The sequence below is a fragment of the Glycine max genome, chromosome 4 (genome assembly GCF_000004515.6).
Source record: "Glycine max cultivar Williams 82 chromosome 4, Glycine_max_v4.0, whole genome shotgun sequence".
NCBI lineage: Eukaryota > Viridiplantae > Streptophyta > Magnoliopsida > Fabales > Fabaceae > Glycine > Glycine max.
The window spans coordinates 27493697-27520097 of record NC_016091.4 but is presented as its reverse complement, the minus strand read 5'-3'; the positions used below and the strand labels follow the sequence as shown (position 1 = coordinate 27520097).

The window sequence follows — 26401 nt, the reverse complement described above, 5'->3', positions numbered from 1 at the left end:
GAGCATATGGTTCAAGGCAAATTTACCCCAAATTTGGGGGAGTGAAGTTAATAAGGATGTCAAGAAAAGGGTAAAGCATCAGCACACACAACAAATAAGTTGTATGTTTAAAAAAAAATTGTGTTGTTATAATAAGGTCAGAAGCAAAGTAATAGGAAAAGATAGTGAGAAAGCTACTTGTATGGAAAAGATCACTTGGATAAGTCTAGGATTTATGCTCTCTTAGAATCTAAATCTTTGAATCCTAGAAAAACCAATGAATTTTTATAGCCAAGCCTCACTACAAGCGTAGGAAAGTCCTTCTGATTCTGTTTATACATTTTTTATTTTATGGCATGAGATGAAATTCAAAGATTGGATCTCTTGTTAGTTGTTATTAATGAATAGCTTAAACACTTGTGCTTGAGTGAAACGGCAGCCGTGAAACTGTGGTTTAAGCTACTTTCCTTAATATTTGTCTTATGATTAACTTCATCTAATGATACAACTTACATTTTATTCTTCTCTTTGAATAGATGCATATTTTGTGAAAGACAAGTGATGAGTACATAATGCTTCATTTTTCTTATCATGCAATCAGTAATTTTTGCTGCATACACCTTTGTACATGATTACTGCATGTTATTGTCACTTGAGGACAAGTGAGTTGTTCTCTTTTTGCTTGAGGACAAGCAAAAATGTAAATTTTGGGGAGTTGTTAGTCGATGAATACGACTAACTTGTGTGTATAATGTAACACCCTAATATATATATATCTATATATATTATTAGTAATTATGTTTGATGTTTGATTATATTTGTTGTGTTATTTTATCCGTAATTATTTTCAAGGAGGTTAATTTAGTTAATAGAGGGGTGTGGGTAGATAAGGATCTAGCTTCTCAAAGAAGTCTCTTGAGAAAGTTTTTCAAAGAAGTCACCAGGAAGCCTCTTAATGAAACTTCTCAAGGAAGCTACATGAAGCTGCCTCGGTAAAAATGCTGCTCAGCCTTCGTTAACCATTGGATCTTCTCGAAATTTGGTTTGCAGCTTCACAAGACACTTCTTATCCACTATCTGACCGTTGGGATCTTTGAGAAGATGTCTGGAGTGTGCGAGACATTTCCGTTCCCGAAAGCATTGCTCACTCATGCGTTTTGAGCCTTGTTAGGAAAAATGTCATTTTCTTCTCTTTCTTTCTTCCAAAACCATTTCCAACTTTCCAAGCTCTTTCTCTATCACCCACAGCCACCATTATCCACCACAAACTGCCGTTGTTCTCCGTTGAAACCCCACACCGAGAGGAACCCTTCAACCGAAGCGGAATCTTCCAACTTGGCTCGCGGTTTCAGTAGAGAATGAAACCCTAATCTAACCTTTCGTTTTCCTTCGAGGTAAACATGGTTCTATGCTTGTTCCTTGTTAGCTTCAGCTTGTCTTTGCATCTTTTCTGACTTTGGAACCGCCATTGCATGTCTTACACTTCCTTTGAAAAACCCTAGAGCAAAGAGACTTTGTAAACGTTATCCTTTCATGAAATGCATGTTATTTTCGTAACCTACACTGAACCCCAGTCACATTAGCATGGTCGGAATTTCCAAATGATGTCCCTTTGTAAAACCCGAAATGCTCTCAGCACTTTTATGTAGTGACGTGGGTGTTTGACCCAGAGCATTGTTATTAGCTTTGTTTTCTGAAATCCATATTAAGTCTCCTTTGTTTTGGTATGGTAAAGGATTGTGTGGAACCGACAAGTGGAGAAGAAAAAAAAATCTCCAAGTGACATGACAAGGAACCCGCGGGTAGCTCACAATAGGTGAGGGGAGTTTATTATAAAAATTTTCATTTTAACACCATAGTTAGGGTCAGGGAACCTAGCTATGAGGATAACTATATGTCCCTGTTGCATGCTGATTTTTCTTTTATAGAAAATGATGTTTTTAACTAATGGGATGCGATATAATTGTTATTGATATGCATGCTGGTTTTTTAGGAAAGACTATGTTTTGACGAATGGGATGTGATATATATATGTGTGTGTGTGTGTGTGTGCAGAATGCGATTTATTGTTGATGTTGCTGTTGAGGATTTTAATTGATATGTGGTGATATTGATAATTATGATGATATTGATTTGAGATGACGTTGTTAATAAAGACCATGTCAACATGAATTGATGGTATTGTTGATGATTATGTGAATATGAAATGAGGTTGTTGTTGTTGTTGATAACGTCATTGAGACGAGGTGATGTCTATGTTGAGAATGATGTGAAAATGGAATGTTGATTGGTGTTGGAAATGCATTGGCATGTGCATGTTTTGTATGTTCGTGGGGGGCGAAGTGCACTGACCTTTCAGGATCTTTGGCACTTGCTTTAGGCCACGTTCATATGTTGGATGTTGTGTATGTTCGTGGGGGGTGAAGTGCACTGACCTTCCAGGGTCTTTGGCACTTGCTTTGGGCCACGTTCATATGTCGTATAGAGTGTATGTCATGGGGGGTGAAGTGCACTGACCTTGTCGGACGGCCCAGACATGGGTGACAAGCGTGGTTAAAGAATCTAAGTATTTTGGAGGGGATGCTTAGGCACTTTAATTGGTCCATGGTCTTTGGCAGTTGCTTTTGGCCGTGTTCATAGCTCATACGACACAGGAAATAGAGTAACTGTGGTAGAGTGTACTTTGTACTGAGGGGGCTTGTCACCTGGTAGGGAACTCCTTTGGGCTCCCAAGCTGATCACCTATGGGAGGGGGGCAGTTACATGCACAACCGGGTTGTCTCAACGAACTCTGCATGGTTCCCTAAGTGAGAGTGTCGTGTGGACACGCTTAGGCTATTTCCTGAGATTTGGTTGTTGGTACGTACCACATTGCATCTGAGAGTTGAGTCAGTTGCATGCATCATTCTATGCAATCTTGATTGGATCCACGGATGGATGATGAGAAATTGTTGAATATGGATGATGAGTAATTGTTGGATTTGTGCGTTGAATAATGAATGTTATGTAAGCTCATAATGTTTGCCTATGTTTCTTGCTAATTGTGGTTATTTGGATTTGGTACTGGTTCTTTTTATAATGAACTCACCCTTACAATTTTGTATCGTGTGGTTGATACTGCGAAGATCACGAACATTGTTCGTGGGAGCAGAATGACAGTGGCAGGGTGCAGGGAGTAAGATTATGGTGAGGAGCCGACGAGCCGACGTGATGACGTTGGCATTATTTTTGGAGAGAGTTGTGTTTTGTAATCAACTCCTCCGTAGTTGGTTTTCAAGTTTTATTTTATTGAGTCAAAGATGTAAAAGACAAAATTACTTCTATTTTCATAAGCAAAATTAAGGGAGTTCTTTTTATAAAAATTGAAATTAGTGCATATTAGAGTGTTGATATAGTAGCGACGAGGTGGGTCGTTACATATAAAACCTGTGTAAATTATATCAAACTTCCCCAATTTATGGTTATTTTGTAGTGTTATAAGTACTTTCTGTTAAGTATAGGTAATAAATATTTAGTACTTCCATTTTGTTTTTTTAATAATCATTTTCTCTCAATTTTAGGTTAATTAGGCGACTCTGAAAAGTGTTGTTTTTCACCTTCTCGCTAAGCCAATCTGCTGGCTTGGCAAGTGTCCGCTAAGCGCAACACTCATTGGCTAAGCTCGAGGAAGAATTTGGAAGAAGATGAGTTGTATAGGTTTGCTGAGAGCACCGCTTCATCTCACTAAGCGCACCGCTTCAGTCCATCCGCTGACCGAGAAAAGCACGCGCTAAGCTGAAATTCACTAATGTGCGCTAAGCGGTTCAGAACTTCGCTAAGCGCACAAGCACGAACAAGGCCACCTATTTAAGCCTGAAATCAGATTTTGTGAAGGGAGTTTGGGCTGAGAGCTGAAGCTTTGCATGTCTAGTGATTCTAGAAAGAGAAAAGTCCAAGTTCCAGAGAGTTTTGAGAGATTTCGCTGTGTGAAGATCTGCAAAGACCAAAGCTTGAAGCGGAAGCCGTTCTGAGAGCTTGAGATGAGTTTGTGAGTGGTTGTGAGATCCTAGAGGTGAAGGAGACATCCTCACCACTTGTATTTTTGCAATCTTTCATCTTGTTCTTCTCTTTTATGTAAAGGAGGCTTCCTGGTTATGGAAAGCTAAAATCCTCTGTTAGATCTTCCTTGTAGGTACTTGATGTAAATATCTTTCTATCTATTTAATGATGTTTTGTGTGTTCTCTGTGCTATTAGCTTTTCATTCTAGTATGCCTTTACCTTGATCGTGTAGATGCATGCTTTGTTAGGGTCATTCATTAGTGGAAATTGGTCTGATTTTGATGACCTTGATAGGACAGGGCTAAGTTGTCGTACTATCACGAGGAATCGGGGTGCGATAATTTAGTTGTAGTATGTTTGTCTTAATGTGGTCCTGGTTGAGTTTAGTCTAACAAGAAGAATCTGAGGATGATGCTTGATTAGGATTAGGCTAAACTATCATGAGGAATTAGGGTTTAGCATCTCAAGAGACACCATAGGAACACATGAGCATTGTTAGATAGAAAATATCCTTTTAGCATTAGGCACCTATTAGGAAGACCAACGCGTTTTCTACTTGTTTTTACACATCATTTATCTCACGTGATTTTCCTTTTTGCATAGATAGTTTACATACCTGTTCATATTCACACTTAGATTTTCACACCAAACACCTATTCACTGAAATAGCTTACCAAGTAACACAAGTTCCCGAGAGTTTGATACTCGGTTCTTACCGTTTTATACTACTTGTGCGATCCGGTGCACTTGCCGGAAGCGAACATTGGTCTAAATGTGGCTTAGATTGAAGTCCAATGGGGTGGCTAGCAGGTTGTTGAAATATACTGGTTTGTTGGTCCAGTAGTGGCTGGTTATGTTAGTGAAATTGCATCTTGAAGGGTGAGGACTAGACAAAGCCCAAGGTTGGGGTGAACCAGTATAAAAGTCGTGCATCATCTTCCTCCTATCTCTTTTTGCACTAATTTTAATATGTACTCTATTTATTGGTTTTTATTAATCACTAAGATTTAAAACTCTTTTGACAAACACTCTTACAATTGAACCCTTCTTATCAAAGTCCTTTCAACTTAAAAATCTTTAAAAATAGAGCTATGAAATGTGAAAACTCCTTTTTTTCATAATTGCTTGCATCGGTTCTTCATTTTGAACTATCTCTTTCGAAACTTATATTAGAACATTGTTTATTTCCAAAAAGGAATAAAAATTTTTGATAACACAATTCAAACCCCCCCCCCCCCCCCTTTCTTGTGGTATTTTTGTCACTTCAATTTTGTACAGTTGCATTAATTTTGTATGTGTGTGATAATTTGTATGCTCATGATCCTTCTGCATCACATACTTAAAGGTTGCAAGGATCACCTTCCAGATAATATTCTTTAATTAAAGAACGATAGAAGGAGGGCCTCCACAGAAGAATATTATAGATAAGGAATAAGGCCTTTCTCTTTTTTGTGTCTTTTGTTCTGTTTACATTTTTGAGAATTTTGAGTGAAGAGGACTGTGTCAGAGTCTCTTAGCTGCAGAGATATGTAGAGATCACAATTGGGATGGATTTTTGTCAAGTCTCATTCTTTTTTGGTAAGCCTATGTGCCTATGTTCTTTATTGGGATTTCTAGTTTCGCCATGACCATGAGCGACTAGTCTCCCTAGTCAAGATTGTGACGTAGCCATACTCTTGTTCCCCATTAATGAAACCTTCAATGTTTCCCATCCAACTAAATCTCTTCTTTATTCTTTTTAGTTAATTTGGAATTGATCACTTCGAATCTTAATATATTGCATGACGATGTCCATTTATGGGTAATTGATTGACCTAGGAAGAGATTGCTTTTATGTAGCTTGCATGATCTAACTGGTTATGAGAACTTCCAATTGTCAGACTCTAATTTCGTTCGGGGACTATCATCCATTGATGTTTTGATTCTAACTAGCCGAATTGAGTTGTTCGACCCAGTTACCGCATAAAACGAAGGATCATTCAATGTTTTGATCAAGAATGCAAAAGATACCAAAAAGGAGGGGCAAAAAGGGTCTTTTCATTGAGTTCCTAGACCCTAGGTCACCCAGGCTAGCCTCTGGCTCGCCTGGGCCCCCAAAAGACTTCAAGGTGAAGTTACCAGCTTGCCTGGGCGAGCCAGTTACTTCACGGGTAAGTCTTAGCTCGCCTGGGACAGCTGACATTGCCCCAAGTTCCCATTTTCCTATAAATAGGCATGCTAGGGAGGTTGAGGGGGGTTTGAAGGTTCAATACTTGAGGGAATTGAGAGAATTAAGAGAGAAGAAGAAGAAAGAAGAGAAAACAAGGCCAAGGCATTGCCGAATCGCGACCATGATCAATCTCTACATTGTTCCTCGTTCGGTGTTCTTCGCGTGACCGTTGGTTAGTGTTTTTATTTTTGAGGATTGAATGTGATCCATGTATCCTTAGGGTTCCCCCTTGTTGTTTTGTGCACGTTCATCTTCTCCATCTATCATTGTCAATCTCTTTTTCTTTGTAAAGTTCAATCTTAGTCAATCACTAAGTGTTGTAAAGTTGTCTTTAAAAAGATAGAAAGTTAATAAACAAAACCATGATAAAACCAACTCGTAACTAACTTTTTTTTTTATCAAATATCACTTGAGATTGTTTCAGGGTCCAACGCCTTAATGATTCTCTCCGCTTTTCAAATTTAAAAGATCGTTTCAAGGTCCAATGCCTTAAAGATTCTCTCCGCTTTTCAAAAGTTAAAACATTGTTTCAAGGTCCAACGCCTTAAACAGCTTTTTTTTTTGCGATTAAAATGAATCTTTCAAAAACCTAAAAACTCTATTTAACACACAAACATTCAAACTTAAAGAACTATGTAGGTCTGAATTCCTCATCGCACCTGAGGATATGTAGGAGCAAAGGCAACACTGATGTAAGCTCCATTGGAGCTTGTCGGCCTAGGATCTTCTTCATCAATGGATTCCTTTGCTTCTTGGAAGATAAATGGCAGCGGAATTGAGAAGGAAGAAAGAGAGGAGACGCCACTTCAAGGAGAAGATGAGTCTAGAAGAAGCTCACCACCATAGGAGGCCATGGATAAGAGCTTGGAGGAAGAAGGAGATGAATGAAGGGAGAGGGAGAGAAGAGCACGAAATTTTGTGCTCTAAAAGAGCTCTGAAATCTGAAGTTAATATTCAAATTATCAAAGTTGAAAAAAATGCACACACATGACCTCTATTTATAGCCTAAGTGCCACACAAAATTGGAGGGAAATTTGAATTTCAATTCAAATTTCACTTGAATTTGAAATTGAATTTGTGGAGCCAAACTTTGGAGCCAAAATTTCACTAATTATGATTAGTGAATTTTAGTTATGGTTCAGCCCACTAATCCAAGATCAATTCCAAGATTCTCCACTAAGTGTGCTTAGGTGTCATGAGGCATGTAAAGCATGAAGGACATGCACAAAGTGTGAGTATATGATGTGACAATGGGGTGTAGTAAGCAAATGCTCACCTCCCCCTCTAAAATTTAATTGGATTGGGCTTCTACCAATTCAATTAAATTTATTTCCAACCACACACATCAAATATTCACTTAGTGCATGTGAAATTACAAAACTACCCCTAATACAAAAACTAGTCTCGGTGCCCTAAAATACAAGGACTGAAAAATCCTATATTTCTAGGGTACCCTACCTACAATATGGAGCCCTAAATACAAGGACCAAATATAATGACATCCTAGTCTAATATGTACAAAGATAAGTGGGCTCATACTTAGCCCATGGGTCCAAAATCTACCCTAAGGCTCATGAGAACCCTATAACCTTCTCTTGCATCTTTGGCCCAATCTTCTTGGAGTTTTCTATCCAATGCCCTTGGAGGGTAGGATTGCATCAAACACCCTTGTTGACCCCAAAAAAATAAAAAAATATAAAAAAGGGAAAATACATAATTTCGAAGTCATGTTTTGCACACTCGATTAAAGGTTGTCGTCCCTTGTGACGGGCACGTGGGGTGCTAATACCTTCCTTATGCGTAAACAACTCCCGAACCCTTATTTTCAATATTCGCATAGATTTCCTTGGTTTTTCAAACGTTTTCCTCAAATAAACGTTGGTGGCGACTCCCACACGTTTTCCTTTTTGGAAGACGCTCCTTTGGCTTTTCGCCCATCAGTGAATTAATTTGATTATTAATCATCCATTGATTTGAGAACTTTATCTCTTGACCTAATTTAATATTTCTATAATCAATTGAATATTGATTTAGGACAAGAAGCATTATTAGACCTAGATCAAAGACTAGTAATTGAATTAGGGAAATACCGGTAATTGACAATATTTGGAGTTTTATTAGAATTGGAATTGGGGGCAATTAGGGTATGTGTGAAATCACAATTCTAGGCAGCAATTATCATAATTGTTTAAATCAAATCTTCTATCTTGATTCTTATTTACTGAATTGAGCAATTAACCACAATTATACTTTATTTAATTTAAACCCTTAAGGTCTTAGTTTTACAAAATTAGTTGTTTAGGAACACAATTGGTCTGTTGGATTCGATATTTAGAACTTTAGTCCATTGTTACTACTGCGTAGGGTACATTTTCCCTTGTGTGAACTTATTTTTATGTGTTATTTCACATTAGAGCTTCTTCAGGACATGTCTTAGATTTCAACTTGTTGCATCTTCAAATTCTATTAACATTAATATTTTGATTAGCCCTCAGTATGTGTAGTTGCCTATGGAAGATGTGATATTGTCAACCTCAGTCTTCGGATGAGCCATCTATGTTTGTGATTGTGTGTTAGTCGTCCTTTATGACTAACTTTTGTATAGAAAAGTTTTCCAAAATGTATATATTTTCCCCAATTTATGGTTCTTTTTGTAGGATTGTAAATATTTCTTGTTTAGCTTTTATTTTTGCTCAGTAGAGACCTTCCTCATGGAATTAATGTAAATTTCACTTCAATTTCAGGAAAAAAGGAGAAATTTTGGAAGGTGTTGAAGTTGTTGTCTCGCTAAGCATGGCCCATGCGCTTAGCGAGATTCATCCACTAAGCGAGACATCAGCCCACTTAGCGAGTAAGAGGAATCTTGGAGAGAATCTGCCTCGTTAGCACGTGCTCAACGCGTCAACAGCTCACCCAGCGATATTTTTGTCTCTTCTTGCGCTAAGCACGCCTAGCTCGCTGAGCCAAAGTTCACTCGAGGATAGAAAGCCCTTTTTAAGCCTGAAGTGAAGAGAAAGAAAGGGGGTCTAAATAGACTGAGAGCTTGGCAAAAGAACACAGGCGAAAAGCAGAGTAAGGAAGCAAAAACCTTAGCTTTTAGGAGGATTTTAGGTTTAGGAGTAATTTCTAGGTTCCTAGAGGTGGAGGAGACATCCCCACTACTTTGTAATCTGGTATTTTTTCTGAAACTGTTCTCCTGCTTGTGAAAGGTGCTCCCTTGTAATGGAGGGATAAAATCCTTTGTTGGGAAATTCTGTTGAGTACTTGATGTAAATACTTATCATATATATTTGAAGTTGTTTTTATGTGTTCGTTGTTTTTATCCGTGCTTAATTATCGCATGCTTGTGACTTGATCACCCATTTGTATGTGCTGTTAGGAGCTTTAGCATTGGAAAATGTATTGCATCCTTAGAACTAGATAGAACAGGGCTAGGTTATCATATAATCTGGACACGGAGTGCGGTAATTTAGTTTTTATTATGTTGTAGTCGTAACGCTGTTCGGTTAGGCTAAGTTCAACAAGAGACATCTGAGAACGAGGTTTAATTAGAATTAGTCCAAACTCAAGAGACATCGGTGTTTGGTATTTTAGCTCTCAGCATAGAACACAGAAATAACCTTAAATAGAGAAATACATTTAATTGCATCATGTATTTGAGTAGGAGGACCGAACGCTTTTACATATCTGTTTTCACACCCACTTGCTCACAATTAGTGTTTTGATTAGAATAGAAACCACAATTGTTTTTAATTCATGATAATCAATTCTTTGCACACATGTTTGCTTATTGAATGATGCTTTGCCAAATGAAACAAGTTCCCTGAGTTCGATACTCAGTTCTTACCGTTTTATTATTACTTGCACGACTCGGTATACTTGTCGGTTAGATTTACACATCCATATTAACAAGTAACACCGGGGCGTAAACACTACGTATGGTAGACATGATATTTCATTGTACCGCATTTTGATGTTGCTAATTTTAGTCTTCTGATGAGCTAACTATATTTGTGATTGCATATGGAAGACATGTTGTTCCTTCATTATTCTAATGCACAAATGTCTCTTTGTCTTGATTTTGGTTGGTCATTAGAACATCATTCTAATGTTTTCATTCTCAGAGCCCTTCAACATACAGCATTTTGATGTTGACTTAGGTACAACTTCACTCTGATGTAGTGTCTCATTGTAGCCTTTGATATATTTTTTGAGTAAGTCCTTCTTGATGTCTTTTCACCTTCATGAGATTGAGATCTTTAGAGGGAAGCATTGACTCCATCAACATATGAGTTTCATTCAATTCTTCTTAAGCTTCTAACTCCAATGCATAATTAAGACATCCATTTTGAGCTTATTTTAACTCACTAGAATGTTTGTAGTGAGCTAGCTTGTTCTTAACTCATCAGAACACTTGCATTAATATGTTCTTTATATATATTTTATTGAAACACTTGGCAGATATGTTAGTCATCATAACATTCTCCATCATCCTTATATTTTGTATTGTTAATAATTTGTCATAATTAAAACCCTAGGAAGTAGACTCAACAGAAAGGAGTTGCAACACATAGTAACCAGGAGACATTAGATTTTCCTTTCAATTTTTTGACATAATCGTGAGTGTCGTGTAGGTATGCCAATGTGCCACGTTAAAAAGTTTCTCGTCAAACTAGGATTTAACAGTTGGTTCATTTCTGCATTTTTTTTCTTTTATTACCTACCTAACTACTTTAATTCAAACATTTCAATTCTTTTCAACTCTCTTCTATACCAAACAATCTCACATTTCTCTTTTTTACATCGTTTTTTCATCTCTTTCCATTCTCTAACTTTCATTCCTCTCTACCAAACATGATGTTAGAGAGTATAAGCAACATGTGAGTGAGACGTGCTTGTGAGAAAGGAGTTGCAATGTGAGTGTATCTCGGATAGAGTGCCTTTGGAACATGGCATGCTTTGAACAATGTTTCGCAATTCAAAACGGATTGAACCAAGTGACCAAGAGCTTGTTTGGTTTCGAGTCCAAACTTGCGGTGCATGAATTCCAAGACCAAATCCAATGGTCCACCACAAACTGAAAGCAAAAGAAAGGGTGAAGATGCTTTTCCAAACTTCATTTTGCCATCAACGTTTGTTTGCAACGGATACCAAAACATACACCAAGTATGCTGATTTTCACTTAGTTATAGCTGAATTAATTAATTTTTACTAGTTTATGCGTATTTTCTTTCTTATTTTATGGGCACATCAACGAGTATATTCAAAAAAGGAGCTTGGGACACTTAAGTTGAATACTTATAAAAATGCAAAGGTATTGGACATTTTTCAAAGAGGCGCATTGGATACCTTATATTTAAAAACGAATAGATACGTCTTAATAAAAAAACTTACTCTTTTTTTTTTTTAGGAAGAAAAAACTTATTACACCTTATATATTTGGAAGCTTTCTTCTACACGTACAACACGCTTGTTAACATATTCCAAATCTTCTCAAAAAACAAAAACATTCCAAATCTTAATAATTTTAAATTTTGAATTCTTTGAATACACGTGATTAACACCAGTCAAGATAATATTTACTTTCCTATCCGTTGTATCCAAAAACTCAACCACTTTGGTTCCATCCTTTTTTCAAATTTTGAATCTTATTTTGTTTTTCTATACTATAAACCTAAACATACTTAGGTATTAAACCCAAGCAACTTAACATTTTAGCGTCAAACTCCCATACTAGCTTATTATAGATGCTCGTTTCTAACGGAGCGCAGATGCAAGTACTCACCAGTTCGCATTTCATTTCCAGTTCGACCGAAGTCACTACCCATCTGCGAAGCTAGAGAACTTCTGACTCATGGTTAGGGAACGCCATTGATGGCTTTAGCTTCCTAATGAAACTTCAAGGTTATTGATAAGAATTGCATACAGATCCAGATGTGTGTGTCTAGTGAAAATAATCCTCTACAAATATAAAGAAATCACCATATAACCAAAATTTCCCAGTATTCCAACAAAATCATGAGAACTACGGAAAGGACCCCATAAACCACACAACTTCCAATTCTAAACGGCTTCATTTTACCCATCTTTCCTTTAAGAACAAAAGAAAAGCAAAAGTATAGTACAATCAGAGTTAATTAAAGGCTAAAAATACACTAATCACAAGAAAAAAAAAGTTGGATGACTTTTGGAACATTGTTTTGCCATTTTATTTTTAACAGCAGACAGCATTTTTTCCAAATGAGAACGATAACCTTGGCTTCTTAGTTGAACCAAAGTTAAACTTTATGTCTCCAGCTTCATTCTGAATAGCAGTATTACTTGTAGAAGGGAAGGAAAAAACTACTGCTGGACTGGACTTTTTCAGACCAAAACTATATGACAGTTCAGTAGATCCTTCTTTTACTTGGTGCTGATCCCCAGCAGAAAGTAAAGGCGTGATGGATGGAGTTGGTGGCTCAGAGAATACAGAGGAGGATGCTGAAACAGGAAAGGTAAATCCGGAGCCAGTGTCAGATGCTAACGTCCATCTTGATTCAGGCTTCTTGATTGAAATAGGAGGTAAAGCTGGCTTAATGGTTGCAGGGCCAGTGAGAAGCTTCTGTTCTTGATTTACCCCAAAAGGATGATCACCACTTGGGGGAGTTGTCTTCATAGCATCCTGCACGGATACCACGTCAGTACACTTGGTTCTCATATTAGCATTCCAAAATTAATGTATATTGATAGGTGAATAAAAATTACATATGTTTAAAATAATACAAAAATTGGCTACAAGAAATTAGCTTTACTGCTCGCCTGTGATATGAAATTGTATTATTACCCAGAAAGAAATAACAAAGTCTAGCTACTAACAATAGGGAAATACTTTATCCCACCGAAAAACAGAAAATATTTTATTCCAGCCTGCCCTCACATCACTACACTAAAAGATCATATACATCATTCTCTCAAATTTCCGACCCCACGCCATCTCAGCAGTTAGTTACATTCCACCACCTTGGTTATGATCCTCTACATTGCACTCCTGCATATACACCTTTATCACATACACTTTAGTTACCCTCGAGTTTCTATCATTTTTTAATCAGATTAACAACACAAATTTAGATAGTCAAACAGGAAAAAATTAGAGAACCACCAAAATAATTACGGCCATTAAATAATTAGAGTACCTTTTTAGAAGAACACAAATTTTGCGTAGTGCTTACATCATTACCAAGTCTAGGGATGCTGCTATAAACATTCACATCAGACAACAAAGTTCCTACTTTTCTGACAGCGATAGATTTATCAGTACTCTCCTTAGGTTGCATATCAACATGGTACTTCCCCTTACTTTCATTCCATAGAGTAGATTCCTTTCCTTCAAGCCCATCATATTTATAAGGGCTAACATCATCTAATTTAAGCAAACCATTATCTTCATTTGACCAGATAGTACTGAAATCAATAGAAGATTCAGGGTTCTTCCATTTCGTTGCCAGCTTGAGCTCAGCAGATTTCTCTTTAGGTGTGGGAGTGTTTCTATCAATATGGTCTAATATCTTCTTAGCCATCAAACTGGTATGCATGTGTACTGTTGGAATACCCACCTCAAGGCCTAGTGGCTTATGAGTGCAGCTTGTCCCAACAGGTTCCGTCCTCTTTGCAACAGAAGTGAAACTTTCAATAACACCAGAACTTTGTCTCTGTGAAGGGCCATACAGAGATGAATAAGCCACTCTTCTTGAAGAAAATTGTGCACCAACCTTATGCCTAGTTCGACGAATAGGTCCAACAGATCCATTTCCACTTTCTGATGCTCCAGCTTTAGATTTATCCTGTGTTCAATTAAGTTAGCAACCAATTACCACCAAAACAAGCTGCTGAGTTAAAAAATAAGAAACCAAAACCCAGTAACAGTAGACAACCATATTCTTAAGTTTTATAAGCAATAACCAAATAATTAAGGAAGCAATCAGAGCCTCTAAAATAATAGAACATCTAAGAGAGCATTACTTCTATTTGCCACACAAAATTAGAAATATAAAAAGTCAAGGCAGCAAACACTTAAATTTTTGGCTTGCACAAAAAGTTTTGTATTGAAGTATGAACAGATGCTAAAATGCAAAATAAAAAAGATTCTTCTAAAACCATTCAGTATATAAATTTAGGCATGCATAATCAAGTGTTAAACAAGAACAGGTGCAAATATACAGCAAGACAGAAAATATCACAGGACAAGAAAGGATAAACACACTGATTTACACTTTCAGTAATTTACAGATTGTTAAAAGAATTGACATATTACAAATTACAAGTTACTGAAAGATACCTGCAGATACATAGTAGTCTGTGAGTGAAGGACAGGAGTTGATGAAATGTGGCTGCTATCTCCTTTCATACGAATCAACTGGTGAAAAAGAAAAGAAAAAACATTATTAGCCACGGATACAACTTGAAGGATTAAAGTACAAGACATGAAACCAAAACAAAATATACCTTGGACTTGGACTTTGTTAAAAGAGTTCTGGAATAAGGAGTACGGGGGAAGTTATGTAGTCCATATCTATTCCTCTGACTTTGTGGTGTTATGTAAGCATCCTGCACCACAGCACCTGGCCAACATGTTGACGATTTCTTTGATGGTGATGGATCATATGGTTTAATTGCAGCTTCATCACCATGCAACATGGTGCTTTCAATAGTATGAATCATGTTCTTAGAACTGGGACCTGCTTCTAATGCACGGGAATCCATATATGCTCTAGCAATCTCTATTGGAGAAGCACCAATTTCATCCCGAACCTGGAGAGTTGTTAATTTGATTATCATAGCAATAAAATTACATCTGACCCAAAAAGAACTTGTTCTAAAATGAAAATGCATCCTAAGATGATTAAATATACACGTACCTGTAAAACTAAACCTTCAATTTATAAGACAAAAATTATAAAACATAATGCATGCAAACCTTAGGAAAAAAATTTAATTGGTCTCAAACAAATATCATATTAGGACTGGATAAGAATTAGAGCAATGAAATAGGAATTGTTTTACTGATACTTCCCCCATCCCCAGGTCTATATCAGAGAGATACAACAGTGATGAAGATGAAGAATATAATGAAAGTGTAATCATCCCAGGTATTCAAGAGAACTGGGAAAAATACAATAAACACTCTAATATTAAAAAGCTAAATATGATATTGTAAGCATACCAAATGTTAAAATGCCACTAGAACCAAAGAAGAAAACAGAGGAAAGGTACAATTGGACAATTCATTAACAAAATTAGCACAATTTTTTATATGGGTGTTAGAATGTCCTAGATAATAGATATATTTTCATCATATGCATATGGTAGCATATTGTGTTTGTATGATAAGACCCAATAGGAACCTGTTATAGAATTTAGGTGGGAAAGAGAAAGAAACAAAAGCGAAAGAGAGAATCATAGAGTTTGAGAGAGAGAAAAAAGAAGAAAGTTGGAAGATGTTATTATTGATTCAGAATGAAAGGTTGATTACAAACTGATTCTGTTTCTCTATTTATAGAGAGAACAGATATGATTACACATAACCTAACTAAGGCAGTTAACTAACCAAAGTTAGTTACTGATCTAACAGAAATAGCAGCTTCTAACAAAATAACAAATAACAGCTTCTAACAAAATAACAGAAATAATAAAACCACAACTGTCCTAACTGAATCATAACTGTTCTAACAGCTGTCCTAACTGAATCACAAAGTAAAACTTACTTAATACACTAATAACCCCCTCAAACTCAATGGGGTTGAGAATCAAAAATGGACTCAACTACATTGAGTTTGGACCTAAGAAAGAGAAATCGAGTTGATGACAGAGGCTTAGTGAGGCCATCAGCTCATTGATCTATAATTTCCAAGCTCATTGAGCTCTTTATTCTCCCTGACAAAAAAGATGTCAATTTCCATGTGCTTAGTCCGAGAATGAAGAACTGGACTATGATTGATAGCTACTGCAGTTTGGTTGTCACAGTAAATCTCTGGGGTCTGAAACGGAACAGATAACTCTGTTAAAAGAGTTTGAATCCATGTAACTTCAGTCGTGGCTTGAGCCAAGCTCCTGTATTTAGCTTCAGTGGAAGATCTAGCCACAATTTGTTGTTTCTTGGACCACCATGAGACCAAATTAGGACCAAAATAAATCACTGCATCAGAGGTAGACCTTCTATCATCTGGATCTGAGGCCCAGTCAGCATCACAGAGGGCTTTGATAGTAAAAGGCTGAGAGGAAGGAGCAGCCTTGAAATGCAGACCAAGATGAATAGAGCCTTTAAGGTACCTTAGAATGCGTTTAACTCAGGTCTTGTAACAGTTGTGTATTGAAGAGCACCAACAACAGACCTATAGAGAGATGGATCACTGAATAAATCCAAGCCAGCTTTAGTTAACTTGCAATTAGCAGTCATAGGGGAAGAAATAGGCTGTGCTTCTGCCATTTTGGTTTTCTAAAGCAAATCTCTAATATATTTTCTTTGAGTCGGTAGAATAGACCCATCAGCCACTGATTTGATTTCAGTACCAAGAAAATAGTCGAGTTTACCCAATTGTTTAAGAGAAAAATTGGAATGCAGCTTAGTGGTGAGTTGCTGAATTACAACATTGGAGGTACCGGTGATAATAATATCATCTACATAAACAAGAATGTAGATAATGTGTCCTTTACTTTTATAAACAAACAATGAAGGATTGCACTTGCTGGCCACAAACCCAAGCTGTAAAAGAGTTCTTTGAGCCTATCAAACCACTGTCTTGGGGCCTGTTTAAGGCCATACAAAGCCTTTTGTAGCTTGCAAACCAAGGTTTTATCTGAACTTTCGAAGCCGTATGACTGCTGCATGTAGATAGTCTCTTCAAGATGGCCATTTAAAAAGGCATTGTTGACATCTAGTTGGAACAAATCCCATTTATTAGTGAGAGCAAGAGTGATAATCAGCCTGATTGTAACAGGTTTTATCACAAGGGAAAAGGTTTCATTAATGTCACAAGCAGCAACCTGATGAAAATCCTTTAGCCACTAACCTAGCCTTGAACCTATTAACAGTCCCATCAGCATTCTCCTTAATTCTGAAGAACCACTTACAACCCACAGCTTGTCTGTCATTGGGAAGAGGAACAAGATCCCATGTTTTATTGTTTCATAGCAGCAAACCATTGAGGGTCAGCAAGAGCCTGTTTAACAGTCTTAGGTTCACAATGTGCCAAAAACAGTGAAGGATGCAGCCTAGATTGATGAATTTCAAACTTGGATCTGGTTTGCATAGGATGGACATTTTGTGAGAGAAGAACAGGATTAGAAGAAGGAGAACTGACAGTGTGAGACTGAGAAGAAGAGGCACTGGACAATTCACTTGGATTTCTGTTTAAGTTAGAAGCAGTGTTAGAGTGTTCATTAGTAACATAATTTGGTTCAGCATTTGAAAGATGAGAAGATGATGTGACATTTTGAGAATTAGGGAATTCAGTATTAAGGGATCTAGAGGGATCAGCACTTACAGAAATAGAATTAGTTTCAGCATGTTGAGAAGAATGAGTGAGTTCATTAGGTGAAGGTGAAACAAGAGGAATATGAGCAGTAGGTAAAAAATCACTCTTAGAAGAAGGGACAGAATTGGATAAAGGTAGAAAAAGATCATTGTAAGGATATTTAAGCTCATTGAAGATAACATCTTTAGAAACATATAATTTGCCATTAGGAGAAAGACACTTGTAGCCTTTGTGAGAGGTGGAATAACCAAGGAACAAACACTCATGTGACCTGAAATCAAGTTTGTGTTTATTATAGGGTCTATGAAAAGGATAGCAAGAACATCCAAAGCTCCTCAAAAAATTGTAATTAGGTGACTTGTTGAACAAAACAGTATAAGGAACTTGAAATTGAAGAGAAGCAGTGGGAAGTCTCTTTATCAAATAAACAACAGTTTGGAAGGCAAAATCCCAAAATTTTAAAGGGAGAGAAGCTTGTTTGAGAAGAGTGAAGCCTAACTCAATGATAAGCCCGTGTTTTCTTTCCACAACATCAAGTCTTGTGATGGTTAGGTAGATGAGACTTCCAACCAACTTTCTATATAAAGTTGGGTCTTGTAAGAGTTCACCTTCATCTCGTCTTAACTTGACATTAACTTTCATGGGAGTGTCAATCATAGTTACAGCGGTGAGACCAGCTAGTTGAATTAGATCTTGAGTATATTTGTATTGAGTGACAAAGATGTCTTTTTGTTGGAATTGTACTTCTAATCCCAAGAAATAAGTGAGTTGTCCAAGATCTTTCATGTGAAAAGTTGTATGCAGCAATTGTTTGATTGTAGTGATAGCCTCTTGGTCTGAGCCAGTGACAATAATGTCATCTACATAAGCAAGGAGGATCACAATTCCTTTTAAGGTCCTTTGTAGAAAGAGAGATGGATCATAGCTACTTTGGATGAAGGAAAAGCCAAATAGTGTTGTGCTAAACTTTTCAAACCACACTCTTGGTGTCTATTTTAATCCATACAAAGAACATTTTAGCTTGCAAACAGTATTAGGTAATGGTGAGGACATACCAGTTAGGAAGTTTGATGTAAACTTCTTCGTTGAGGTCACCATGGAGGAAGGCATTTTGGACATCTAGCTGGTGAATTTGCCAAGATTCAGATGCAGCAATGGCAATAATAGTCCTCACAGTAGTCATCTTAGCCACTGGTGCAAAGGTCTCTTCATAGTCTAGGCCAAATTGTTGCTTATTTCCAAGAACAACCAATCTAGTTTTGTATCGATCTATTGATCCATCTGAACGCAACTTTATAGTGAATACAAATTTACTGCCAAGAGGTTTAATCGATAGAGGACATGGAACAATGTCCCATGTCTGATTTTCCTCTAGTGCAAGAAGTTCAGTTTCTATAGCATCCTGCCAACATTTATATTTCATTACCTGTTTATATGAAGAAGGAATAGGAACAGATGCTAAAGTTTCTGTCAAAGATAAAGGTTAAGAAAAATCATACTTTTCCGTTGGTTTACGAATGCGAGTGCTGCAACGAAAAGGGACTGGTTCTAGTTGAAGCGCTGAATCAACAGCCAGAGAATGATCAGGAGGGGGCCTTGGAGGGATTGAAGGCTTAATTAATGGAACAATCGGACATCTTTGGTAAACCATGAAAGGAGGACGAGCTTGTTCTTCTGCAAAACTGTTAGGAAACAATGGCAAAACAGATTTCGATGTAGAAGAGTGAGTGTCTTGGTTAGTAGTAAAAAAATATGTATCTTCTTGAAAGATGACATTTCTAGAAACCCGAATCCTATGTAAATGAGGATCATAGCATATAACACCTTTTTGATTGGTTGAGTAACCAAGAAAAGCACATTTAACAGATTGAGTTGTGAGTTGGGTGCGTTTTAGTGGCTGAAGATGAACATAACAGACACAACCAAAGGTGCGGAGAGTGGAATAATTGGGGGGCTTCCCAAATAACCTTAAGAAAGGGGAATCATTGTTTAAGACTTGAGAAGGCAGCCGATTAATAAGGTGGACAGCAGTTGAAAGAGCTTCTTCACACCAAAAACAGGAGGGCACAAAGGAGTCCAACATTAAGGTACAAACAACATCAAGAAGATGACGGTTTTTTCTTTCAACTACCCCGTTTTGTTGGGGTGTGGAAGGACAAGACTTTGAGATAATATACCATTTTCCTGCAAGAACTCTCAAAACAAATGAGATGTATATTTCCCTCGTTGTCAGAATGCAGAGTTTTAATTTTTGATGAAAACTAAGTTTGAATATATGCATGAAAGAATTTGAATGCAGAGAATGCTTCAGCTTTAGAACGCAAAAAGTAGACCCATGTAAAACAACTACAGTCATCAATAAAAGTGATAAAATACCTGTAATGTGCATGAGATATTACATATGTAATTCTCCATAAATCACTACGAATTATGGCAAAAGACTGATTTACATTTGATTGATGAACTGGAAATGGCAGAACTTTACTTTTACCAAATTTACAAGAATTGCAATCAAATTGAACAACACTAAAAGATGGGGAATTTTTATTGCCAAGAACTCTGGATTTCATCAGTTCATGAAGTACATTGGAATTTGGGTGACCAAGACGCTTATGCCATAATTGGAAATTAACAATTGCAGAATTACAAGAAATAAAAGGCAGAAAAAACATGGTGACAACGATGAATAAAGAGGAAAAAGACGTTCAACTTTAGGCCCCTTCGCGATCATCTTCCCTAAGTGTTGATCCTTCACAAGACAACCAGATTTTGAGAATTCAACTCTACAATCATTATCAACTAATTGACCAACTGAAATAAGGTTACTGGTGAGATCTGGGGAAACATAAACATTGGTAAGAGATGAGAAAATATCACCAATTGTTGAAATAGGTAAATTGTTTCCATTTGCAATGTGTATTTGCAAATTACCAGAGTAATTTGTGACATTGGTAAGTGCAACAACATTGTTGGTCATATGATTGGATGCGCCAGAATCAAAATACCAAGGAGAGCTGGGTAAAGAAGCATTACCTGAAAGACCAAAAGTAGAAAATGCCGAAATGAACATTTGTTGAACCATTTCAAGGGTTAAAGTTGGCACAAAAGCAGGCGGATTCTGATCCTTGTAAACAGGAGTAGTAGAAGAGTCATCAGTTGCAGTGAAGGCTGTTGCATTTCTCCGTGGTGGTATGATTTGACATTCTTTTATGATATGACCTTTTTCACAGTAATTGCAGAACATTTTAGGACAATGGGAAGCAAAATGTCCATGGCCTTTGCAGCAGAAACTTTGGATAGTACTCATGTCTCGTCCTCGAGGTTTGCCTTGTACAGCATATGCCACAAGAAGGGATGCAGATTTATGTTGTTCCATGTTTATCTGAGTGAGGAGACGTTGTTCTTCACGAAGTAGTCCATTTAAGCATTCATCCAAGAAGGGGAAAATAGCTGCTCTATTCATTAGGTTGGTTTGAATGTCCTCAAAATCAAATCTCAATTTCATAAGAAATTGATCTCGTTTTGTGGTGTCATGAACGTTTTGGACTGCAATTTGTCCTTCAGTTGACAAATCTTTATAGACAATGTCAGTATATTCAGCTCAAAGATTCATGAAATGAGAATAAAAATCAGAAATTGAGAGACTATCCTGTTGAAAAATGGCAATTTCATTTTCAAGCTGGAACCTGCGAACAGTGCTGTTTTAGTTATAAATTTTCTTTAGGTAGTCCCACATCTTTGATGTAGTGGTGAAGGGTCTGAGGTTGAGGACGATATTAGGCTCAACAGAGCCTATGATCCAAGGCATGACCTGTGCATCTTTGACCTCCCATTTGGCATGTGCCTCCTTATGCGTAGTTTTGTCAGGAGCAGAATCAGTTTCGTCAACATGACCCCAAAGCTCCTTGCCTTTGACAAAGATTTGGAACTAGAATGCCCAGGTGGAGTAGTTCTTTCCATTAAGACAAACAAAGAGGACATCATATTTTTCAGTAGACATGATGCTGAGAAAAAATCACGAGGAGAAAAAACAAGAAACTCGAGAAATCAAGAACAAAACCAAGATCAAGGGAACAATACCCCGTGAATAGTACCTCGGCGTGAACAATACCATGTGTGAATAGTAGAACTGGGAACTCGAAGACTGGGAGCGCAACAAAGAAAAAAAAACTAGGTTGGGATCAAAACCTAGACTGATACCATGTTAAACTCTGAGAAATTAGGATGAAAACTGTGTGCTCTCCTCTGGAGAATTCTCATTTAAATGATATGATACAATCTGATTTCTAGCCTTGAAGTTTGCTAAAAAACTATATATGGTAACCTGCAGCTAGGCTAAGTAATTAAGGATATAATTACACAATTACAGCTATACAATCATACAAGATATGCTGGTTTAAAGGGCCAGCAAATCTGCACAAATAATGGAAAATAATCTTGCCTATCAATCTTATAGACAATTATTATTGATTCAAAATGAAAGGTTGGTTACAATCTAATTCTGCTTCTCTATTTATAGAGAAAACAAATATGATTACACATAAATTAACTAAGACAGTCAACTAACCAAAGTTAACTACTCCTCTAACAAAAATAACAGCTTCTAACAAAATAACAGAAATAACAAAACCACAACTGTCCTAACTGAATCATAACTATTCTAACAGCTGCCTTAACTTAATCACAAAGTAAAACTTACTTAATACACTAATAGAGAAGAAACAAAATAAAGAGGATAGAAGGAAAGAGAAGAGAAACAGAGAGGTCAAGGAAATGTGCCCTGCACTCTGCGATTATCATTCAGTCCATCTAAAATACAACAGACCAGCCTTATTTATAGGCAGCTACCTAACAGCCATAAAATAACAGTAGCTGACTAAAACTAACAAACTGACATCATTTTCTTTTTACATATCAATACCCCTCCCCCAAAAGAAGACCCTTGCCCTCAAGGGTCTTGTATTTCAAAAATAGGGAATTGCTGTTGAAACTCGAATTGAGGAACCCATGTAGCCTCCACATCAGGTAAACCACGCTATTGCACCAAAATTTCAGTGATAATACAACCCTTCTTCCTTTCCACACATTTGTTGAGAATCTTTTCAGGAACATAGAACTAGGTATGGTTGGCCAATCAATGGGAGGATGCCTCTACTTAACAGAGGGGTCAGGGCATAACTTGAGTAAAGAGACATGAAATGTTGAGTGGATTCGAGAGTTTTCTGGAAGCTGTAACTTGTAGGCATCTGGACCTACCTTTTCCAGAATCCTATAGGGCCGATAGTACCTAGGAGTAAGTTTTTGAGAGCTTCTTGCTGCTGCAAAAATCTGTCTGTAGGGTTAAAGCTTCAGAAAAACCCATTGACTGATCTGAAATTCCCAATCAGACCTTTTTATATCTGCCTTTTGCTTCATCATGTTTGCAGCACGATGCAAGTGATGTTTAAGAACTCCTATCATAGCTTCCCTTGCTGCAAATGTTCTATCAAATGGATCTACCACTGAATTCCTTGGGAGATAGGGATTGTGCAGTGGTGGTTTTTTCCCATACAAGAGCTCATGAGGAGTTGTTTTTGTTGCTGTATGGAATGTGGTATTATACCACCATTCAGCCAGAGACAGCCACTTCATTCTTTTGGATTCTCCCAACACATGCGCCTCAAGTAGGACTCCAAGCACCTATTAAGGACTTCAGATTGCCCATCTGTTTGAGGATGGTAAGACGAAGATAATTTTTGTTCAATTCCCAAAGTTTTCAAGAACTCCTTCCAAAAATTACTCACAAAAACAGGATCCCTATCAATAATTATCTCAACTGGTGCTCCATGTAGTTTGTAAATCTGATCCATGAAATGCTGAGCAAGTGTTTCAGCTGTATATGGATGTGAAAGAGCAAGAAAATGGGCATACTTGCTCATAAGATTAATAACAACCCAAATAGTATCTTTGCCGTTGGATTTGGGAAGGCCCTCAATAAAATCCATTGTGATACTCTCCCAAATCTGACTAGGAATAGGAAGGGGCTGCAAAAGTCCAGGGGTAGCAACTGTCTCATACTTACACTGTGCACATGTATCAAAATGTTTAATAATCCTGAACATCTTTAATCATCTTTTTCCACCAAAATAGGGATCTCAACCTCTGATATGTTGCTTGCACTACTGAATGACCTCCTTGAGGGCTAGAATGCATCCATTTCAGAAATTTCTACCTCAACTCAGCATCACTGCCCACTACTAACTTTCCTTTCTTCCTCAAAAACCGACCATCCCAAGTGCAGTGTCCCAAATTACCTCCCTTCTACGTTAAATGAGAGATTAAGGCATGCAAATCTGCATCTTGCTCCCAACTCTTCTCAATTTTCTGTAGAAGTTCTGGGGATGAAGTATCATGTGCTATGTGCATTAGCTGCTGATGTGGCAGCCTAGAAAGTGCATCAGCCACAGAATTATCATTACCCTTCTTATACTGAATCTCATAATCATGCCCAACCAGCTTTGCCAACAAAAAATCCTCAAATGGAGTCTTCAACTTTTGACCCAACAAGCTTTGTTGGTCTGTTCGAGTTGTGAGCCACCTCCTTTCAAGATATTGATGTCAATACTCCACTGCTAAGGCCAAAACCATCAACTCTTTCTCATAGATGGAAAGGGATTGATGCCTTAGTGCTAGCGCCTTGCTGAAAAATGCCAAAGGCCACCCCTGCTGCATAAGTACAACACCAATTTCATCTCCACAAGCATTTGTTTCCACCACAAACTCCCTTGAAAAATCTGGAAGTGCTAAAACTGGTGTTGAAACAAGCACATTTTTCAGTATTTGAAAGGCCGGAGATGCTGATTCGAACAAAATAAACCCATTTTTCTTGAATGCTTCACATGATCTTCAATGGAAGGATATATACCAAGATATCATCAAAGAAGACTAGGACAAATCAATGTTGTTAAATTGCGATTAAGGCGGTGCCATGGCGGTATGGCGTCGCGGGTTTATGAAAAAACGCCACCAAATAGCGGTGGCGTTGTGGGTTTCATTTGGCAGGGCCATGGCGGCTGCCATAGCCTTAACGGTGGTGGCGGAATGGCGGTTATGGCGGAAGACAGCTTTTTCTTTTTTGAAATTTTCACAACACAGATTGGGTCGTGTTGGGCTGACCCGACCCAACCCTAACCCGATTTTCGCATGAAAATGGGATGAGAAGCGCAAGCACGAACAGAAACACACAAACTCAGCGCAACCAGCGGCACCACATGAACTCCAACCCGATGACGGCACGAGTGACGACGGTGACGGCGAACTCTAGCGCGACGACAGCACTAGCACCACACACCAGTGACGACGGTATCTCACACCAGGGCACCACGCACGCGAGCACCACGAACCACGCACACAACGAACGGACGGTGAAGGCGGAGGCGGCGGCAACGGCTACAGTCTACGACAGCAACGTGGTTCTATTTTTCTTTTTTTGTTCTTTTCTTTTGTTGTTTTTTTGTTCTGTTTTTTTTTTCTGTTTGACACACTTTTTAGACTCTAACTATAAAGAATTGTAAAATCTTAAATAACTTGTGGTCTCCTTAAATAAGAAAACCGGAACTGAAACCAAATTCTATTTACAAAAACTCATAATTACCATTTTTTATTTGAGTGCATTTTAGACTTTGAGCAATTGTGCGTGTGTTCACACACCAAATAAATATTCTGTTAATGCATTTTCAGACTGATGAAACTAGGAAATATGCACATTTTCATTTTCAGACATGTGAAAAGTTTTTTGAGTTGCTTGATGCTATTGTGGAGGAAGTTGGAGAAGAGAATGTTGTTCAAGTTGTAACTGATAATGGGAGCAACTATGTTTTAGGGGGTAAGTTGTTAGAGGACAAAAGGAAACATATTTATTGGACTCCTTGTGCAGCTCATTGTATTGATTTGATGCTTGAAGATATTGGGAAGCTTCCCTTGATAAGGAAGACAATTAGAAGGGCAATTAATCTAGTTAGGTTTATCTATGCCCATTCTAGTACCTTAAGCTTGTTGAGAAATCGTACAAACAAGATGGAATTAGTGAGATATGCTATTACTAGATTTGCCACTTCTTATCTAACCTTGGAAATGCTCCACAAAAAGAAAGCCAATATTAGAAAGATATTTATTTCTGATGAATGGATCTTAAACAAGTTATCTAAGGAGCCTAAGGGGAAAGAAGTTGCAAAGGTAGTGCTCATGCCTTCTTTTTGGAATAGTGTGGTTTACACTCTTAAAGTCATGGCTCCACTTGTTAAAGTGTTCGTCTTGTGGATGGTGAAAGGAAACCAGCCATGGGCTATATTTATGAAGCAATGGACAAGGCAAAAGAAACAATTATGCAAGTGTCCACTTCTTAAATCCAGAGTTCTTTTATGACAACACTGATTTGGAGTTTGATTTTGAGGTCACCAATGATTTGTTTGATTGCATTAAGAAATTGGTTCCACAATTTGATGGGCAACAGAAACTTTTACCAGATGACAAATACAAATACTATACTATTTTTTTTTACATATTAATGTTATAATTCAGAATTCTAAGTTATGCTCTTGGTTGGTATTGCAGCATATTGGTGGCGACTGTGAGGGCCACAAACTCCAAATTTGCAGAAGCTAGCTAATAAAATTTTGAGTT

The 26401-nt window shown here is 37.5% G+C and overlaps 1 protein-coding gene across 5 annotated transcripts in view; it reads right to left on the bottom strand.

The window, feature by feature from the left end:
• Positions 1–12189: 12189 nt before the first annotated feature.
• LOC100789007 (nuclear pore complex protein NUP1) overlaps positions 12190–26401 on the bottom strand; it is a 28789-nt gene continuing 14577 nt past the window's right edge. For all 5 annotated transcript variants that reach the window (XM_014774683.3, XM_006578386.4, XM_041015114.1 and 2 more), the window contains 4 exons: positions 14712–15017; positions 14545–14622; positions 13403–14050; positions 12190–12888 (listed from right to left, as the gene is read on the bottom strand). In XM_014774683.3, coding sequence (XP_014630169.1) covers positions 12442–12888; positions 13403–14050; positions 14545–14622; positions 14712–15017 — 1479 coding nt within the window. In that variant the 3' untranslated portion in view covers positions 12190–12441. The remainder of the gene's footprint in view (positions 12889–13402; positions 14051–14544; positions 14623–14711; positions 15018–26401) is intronic.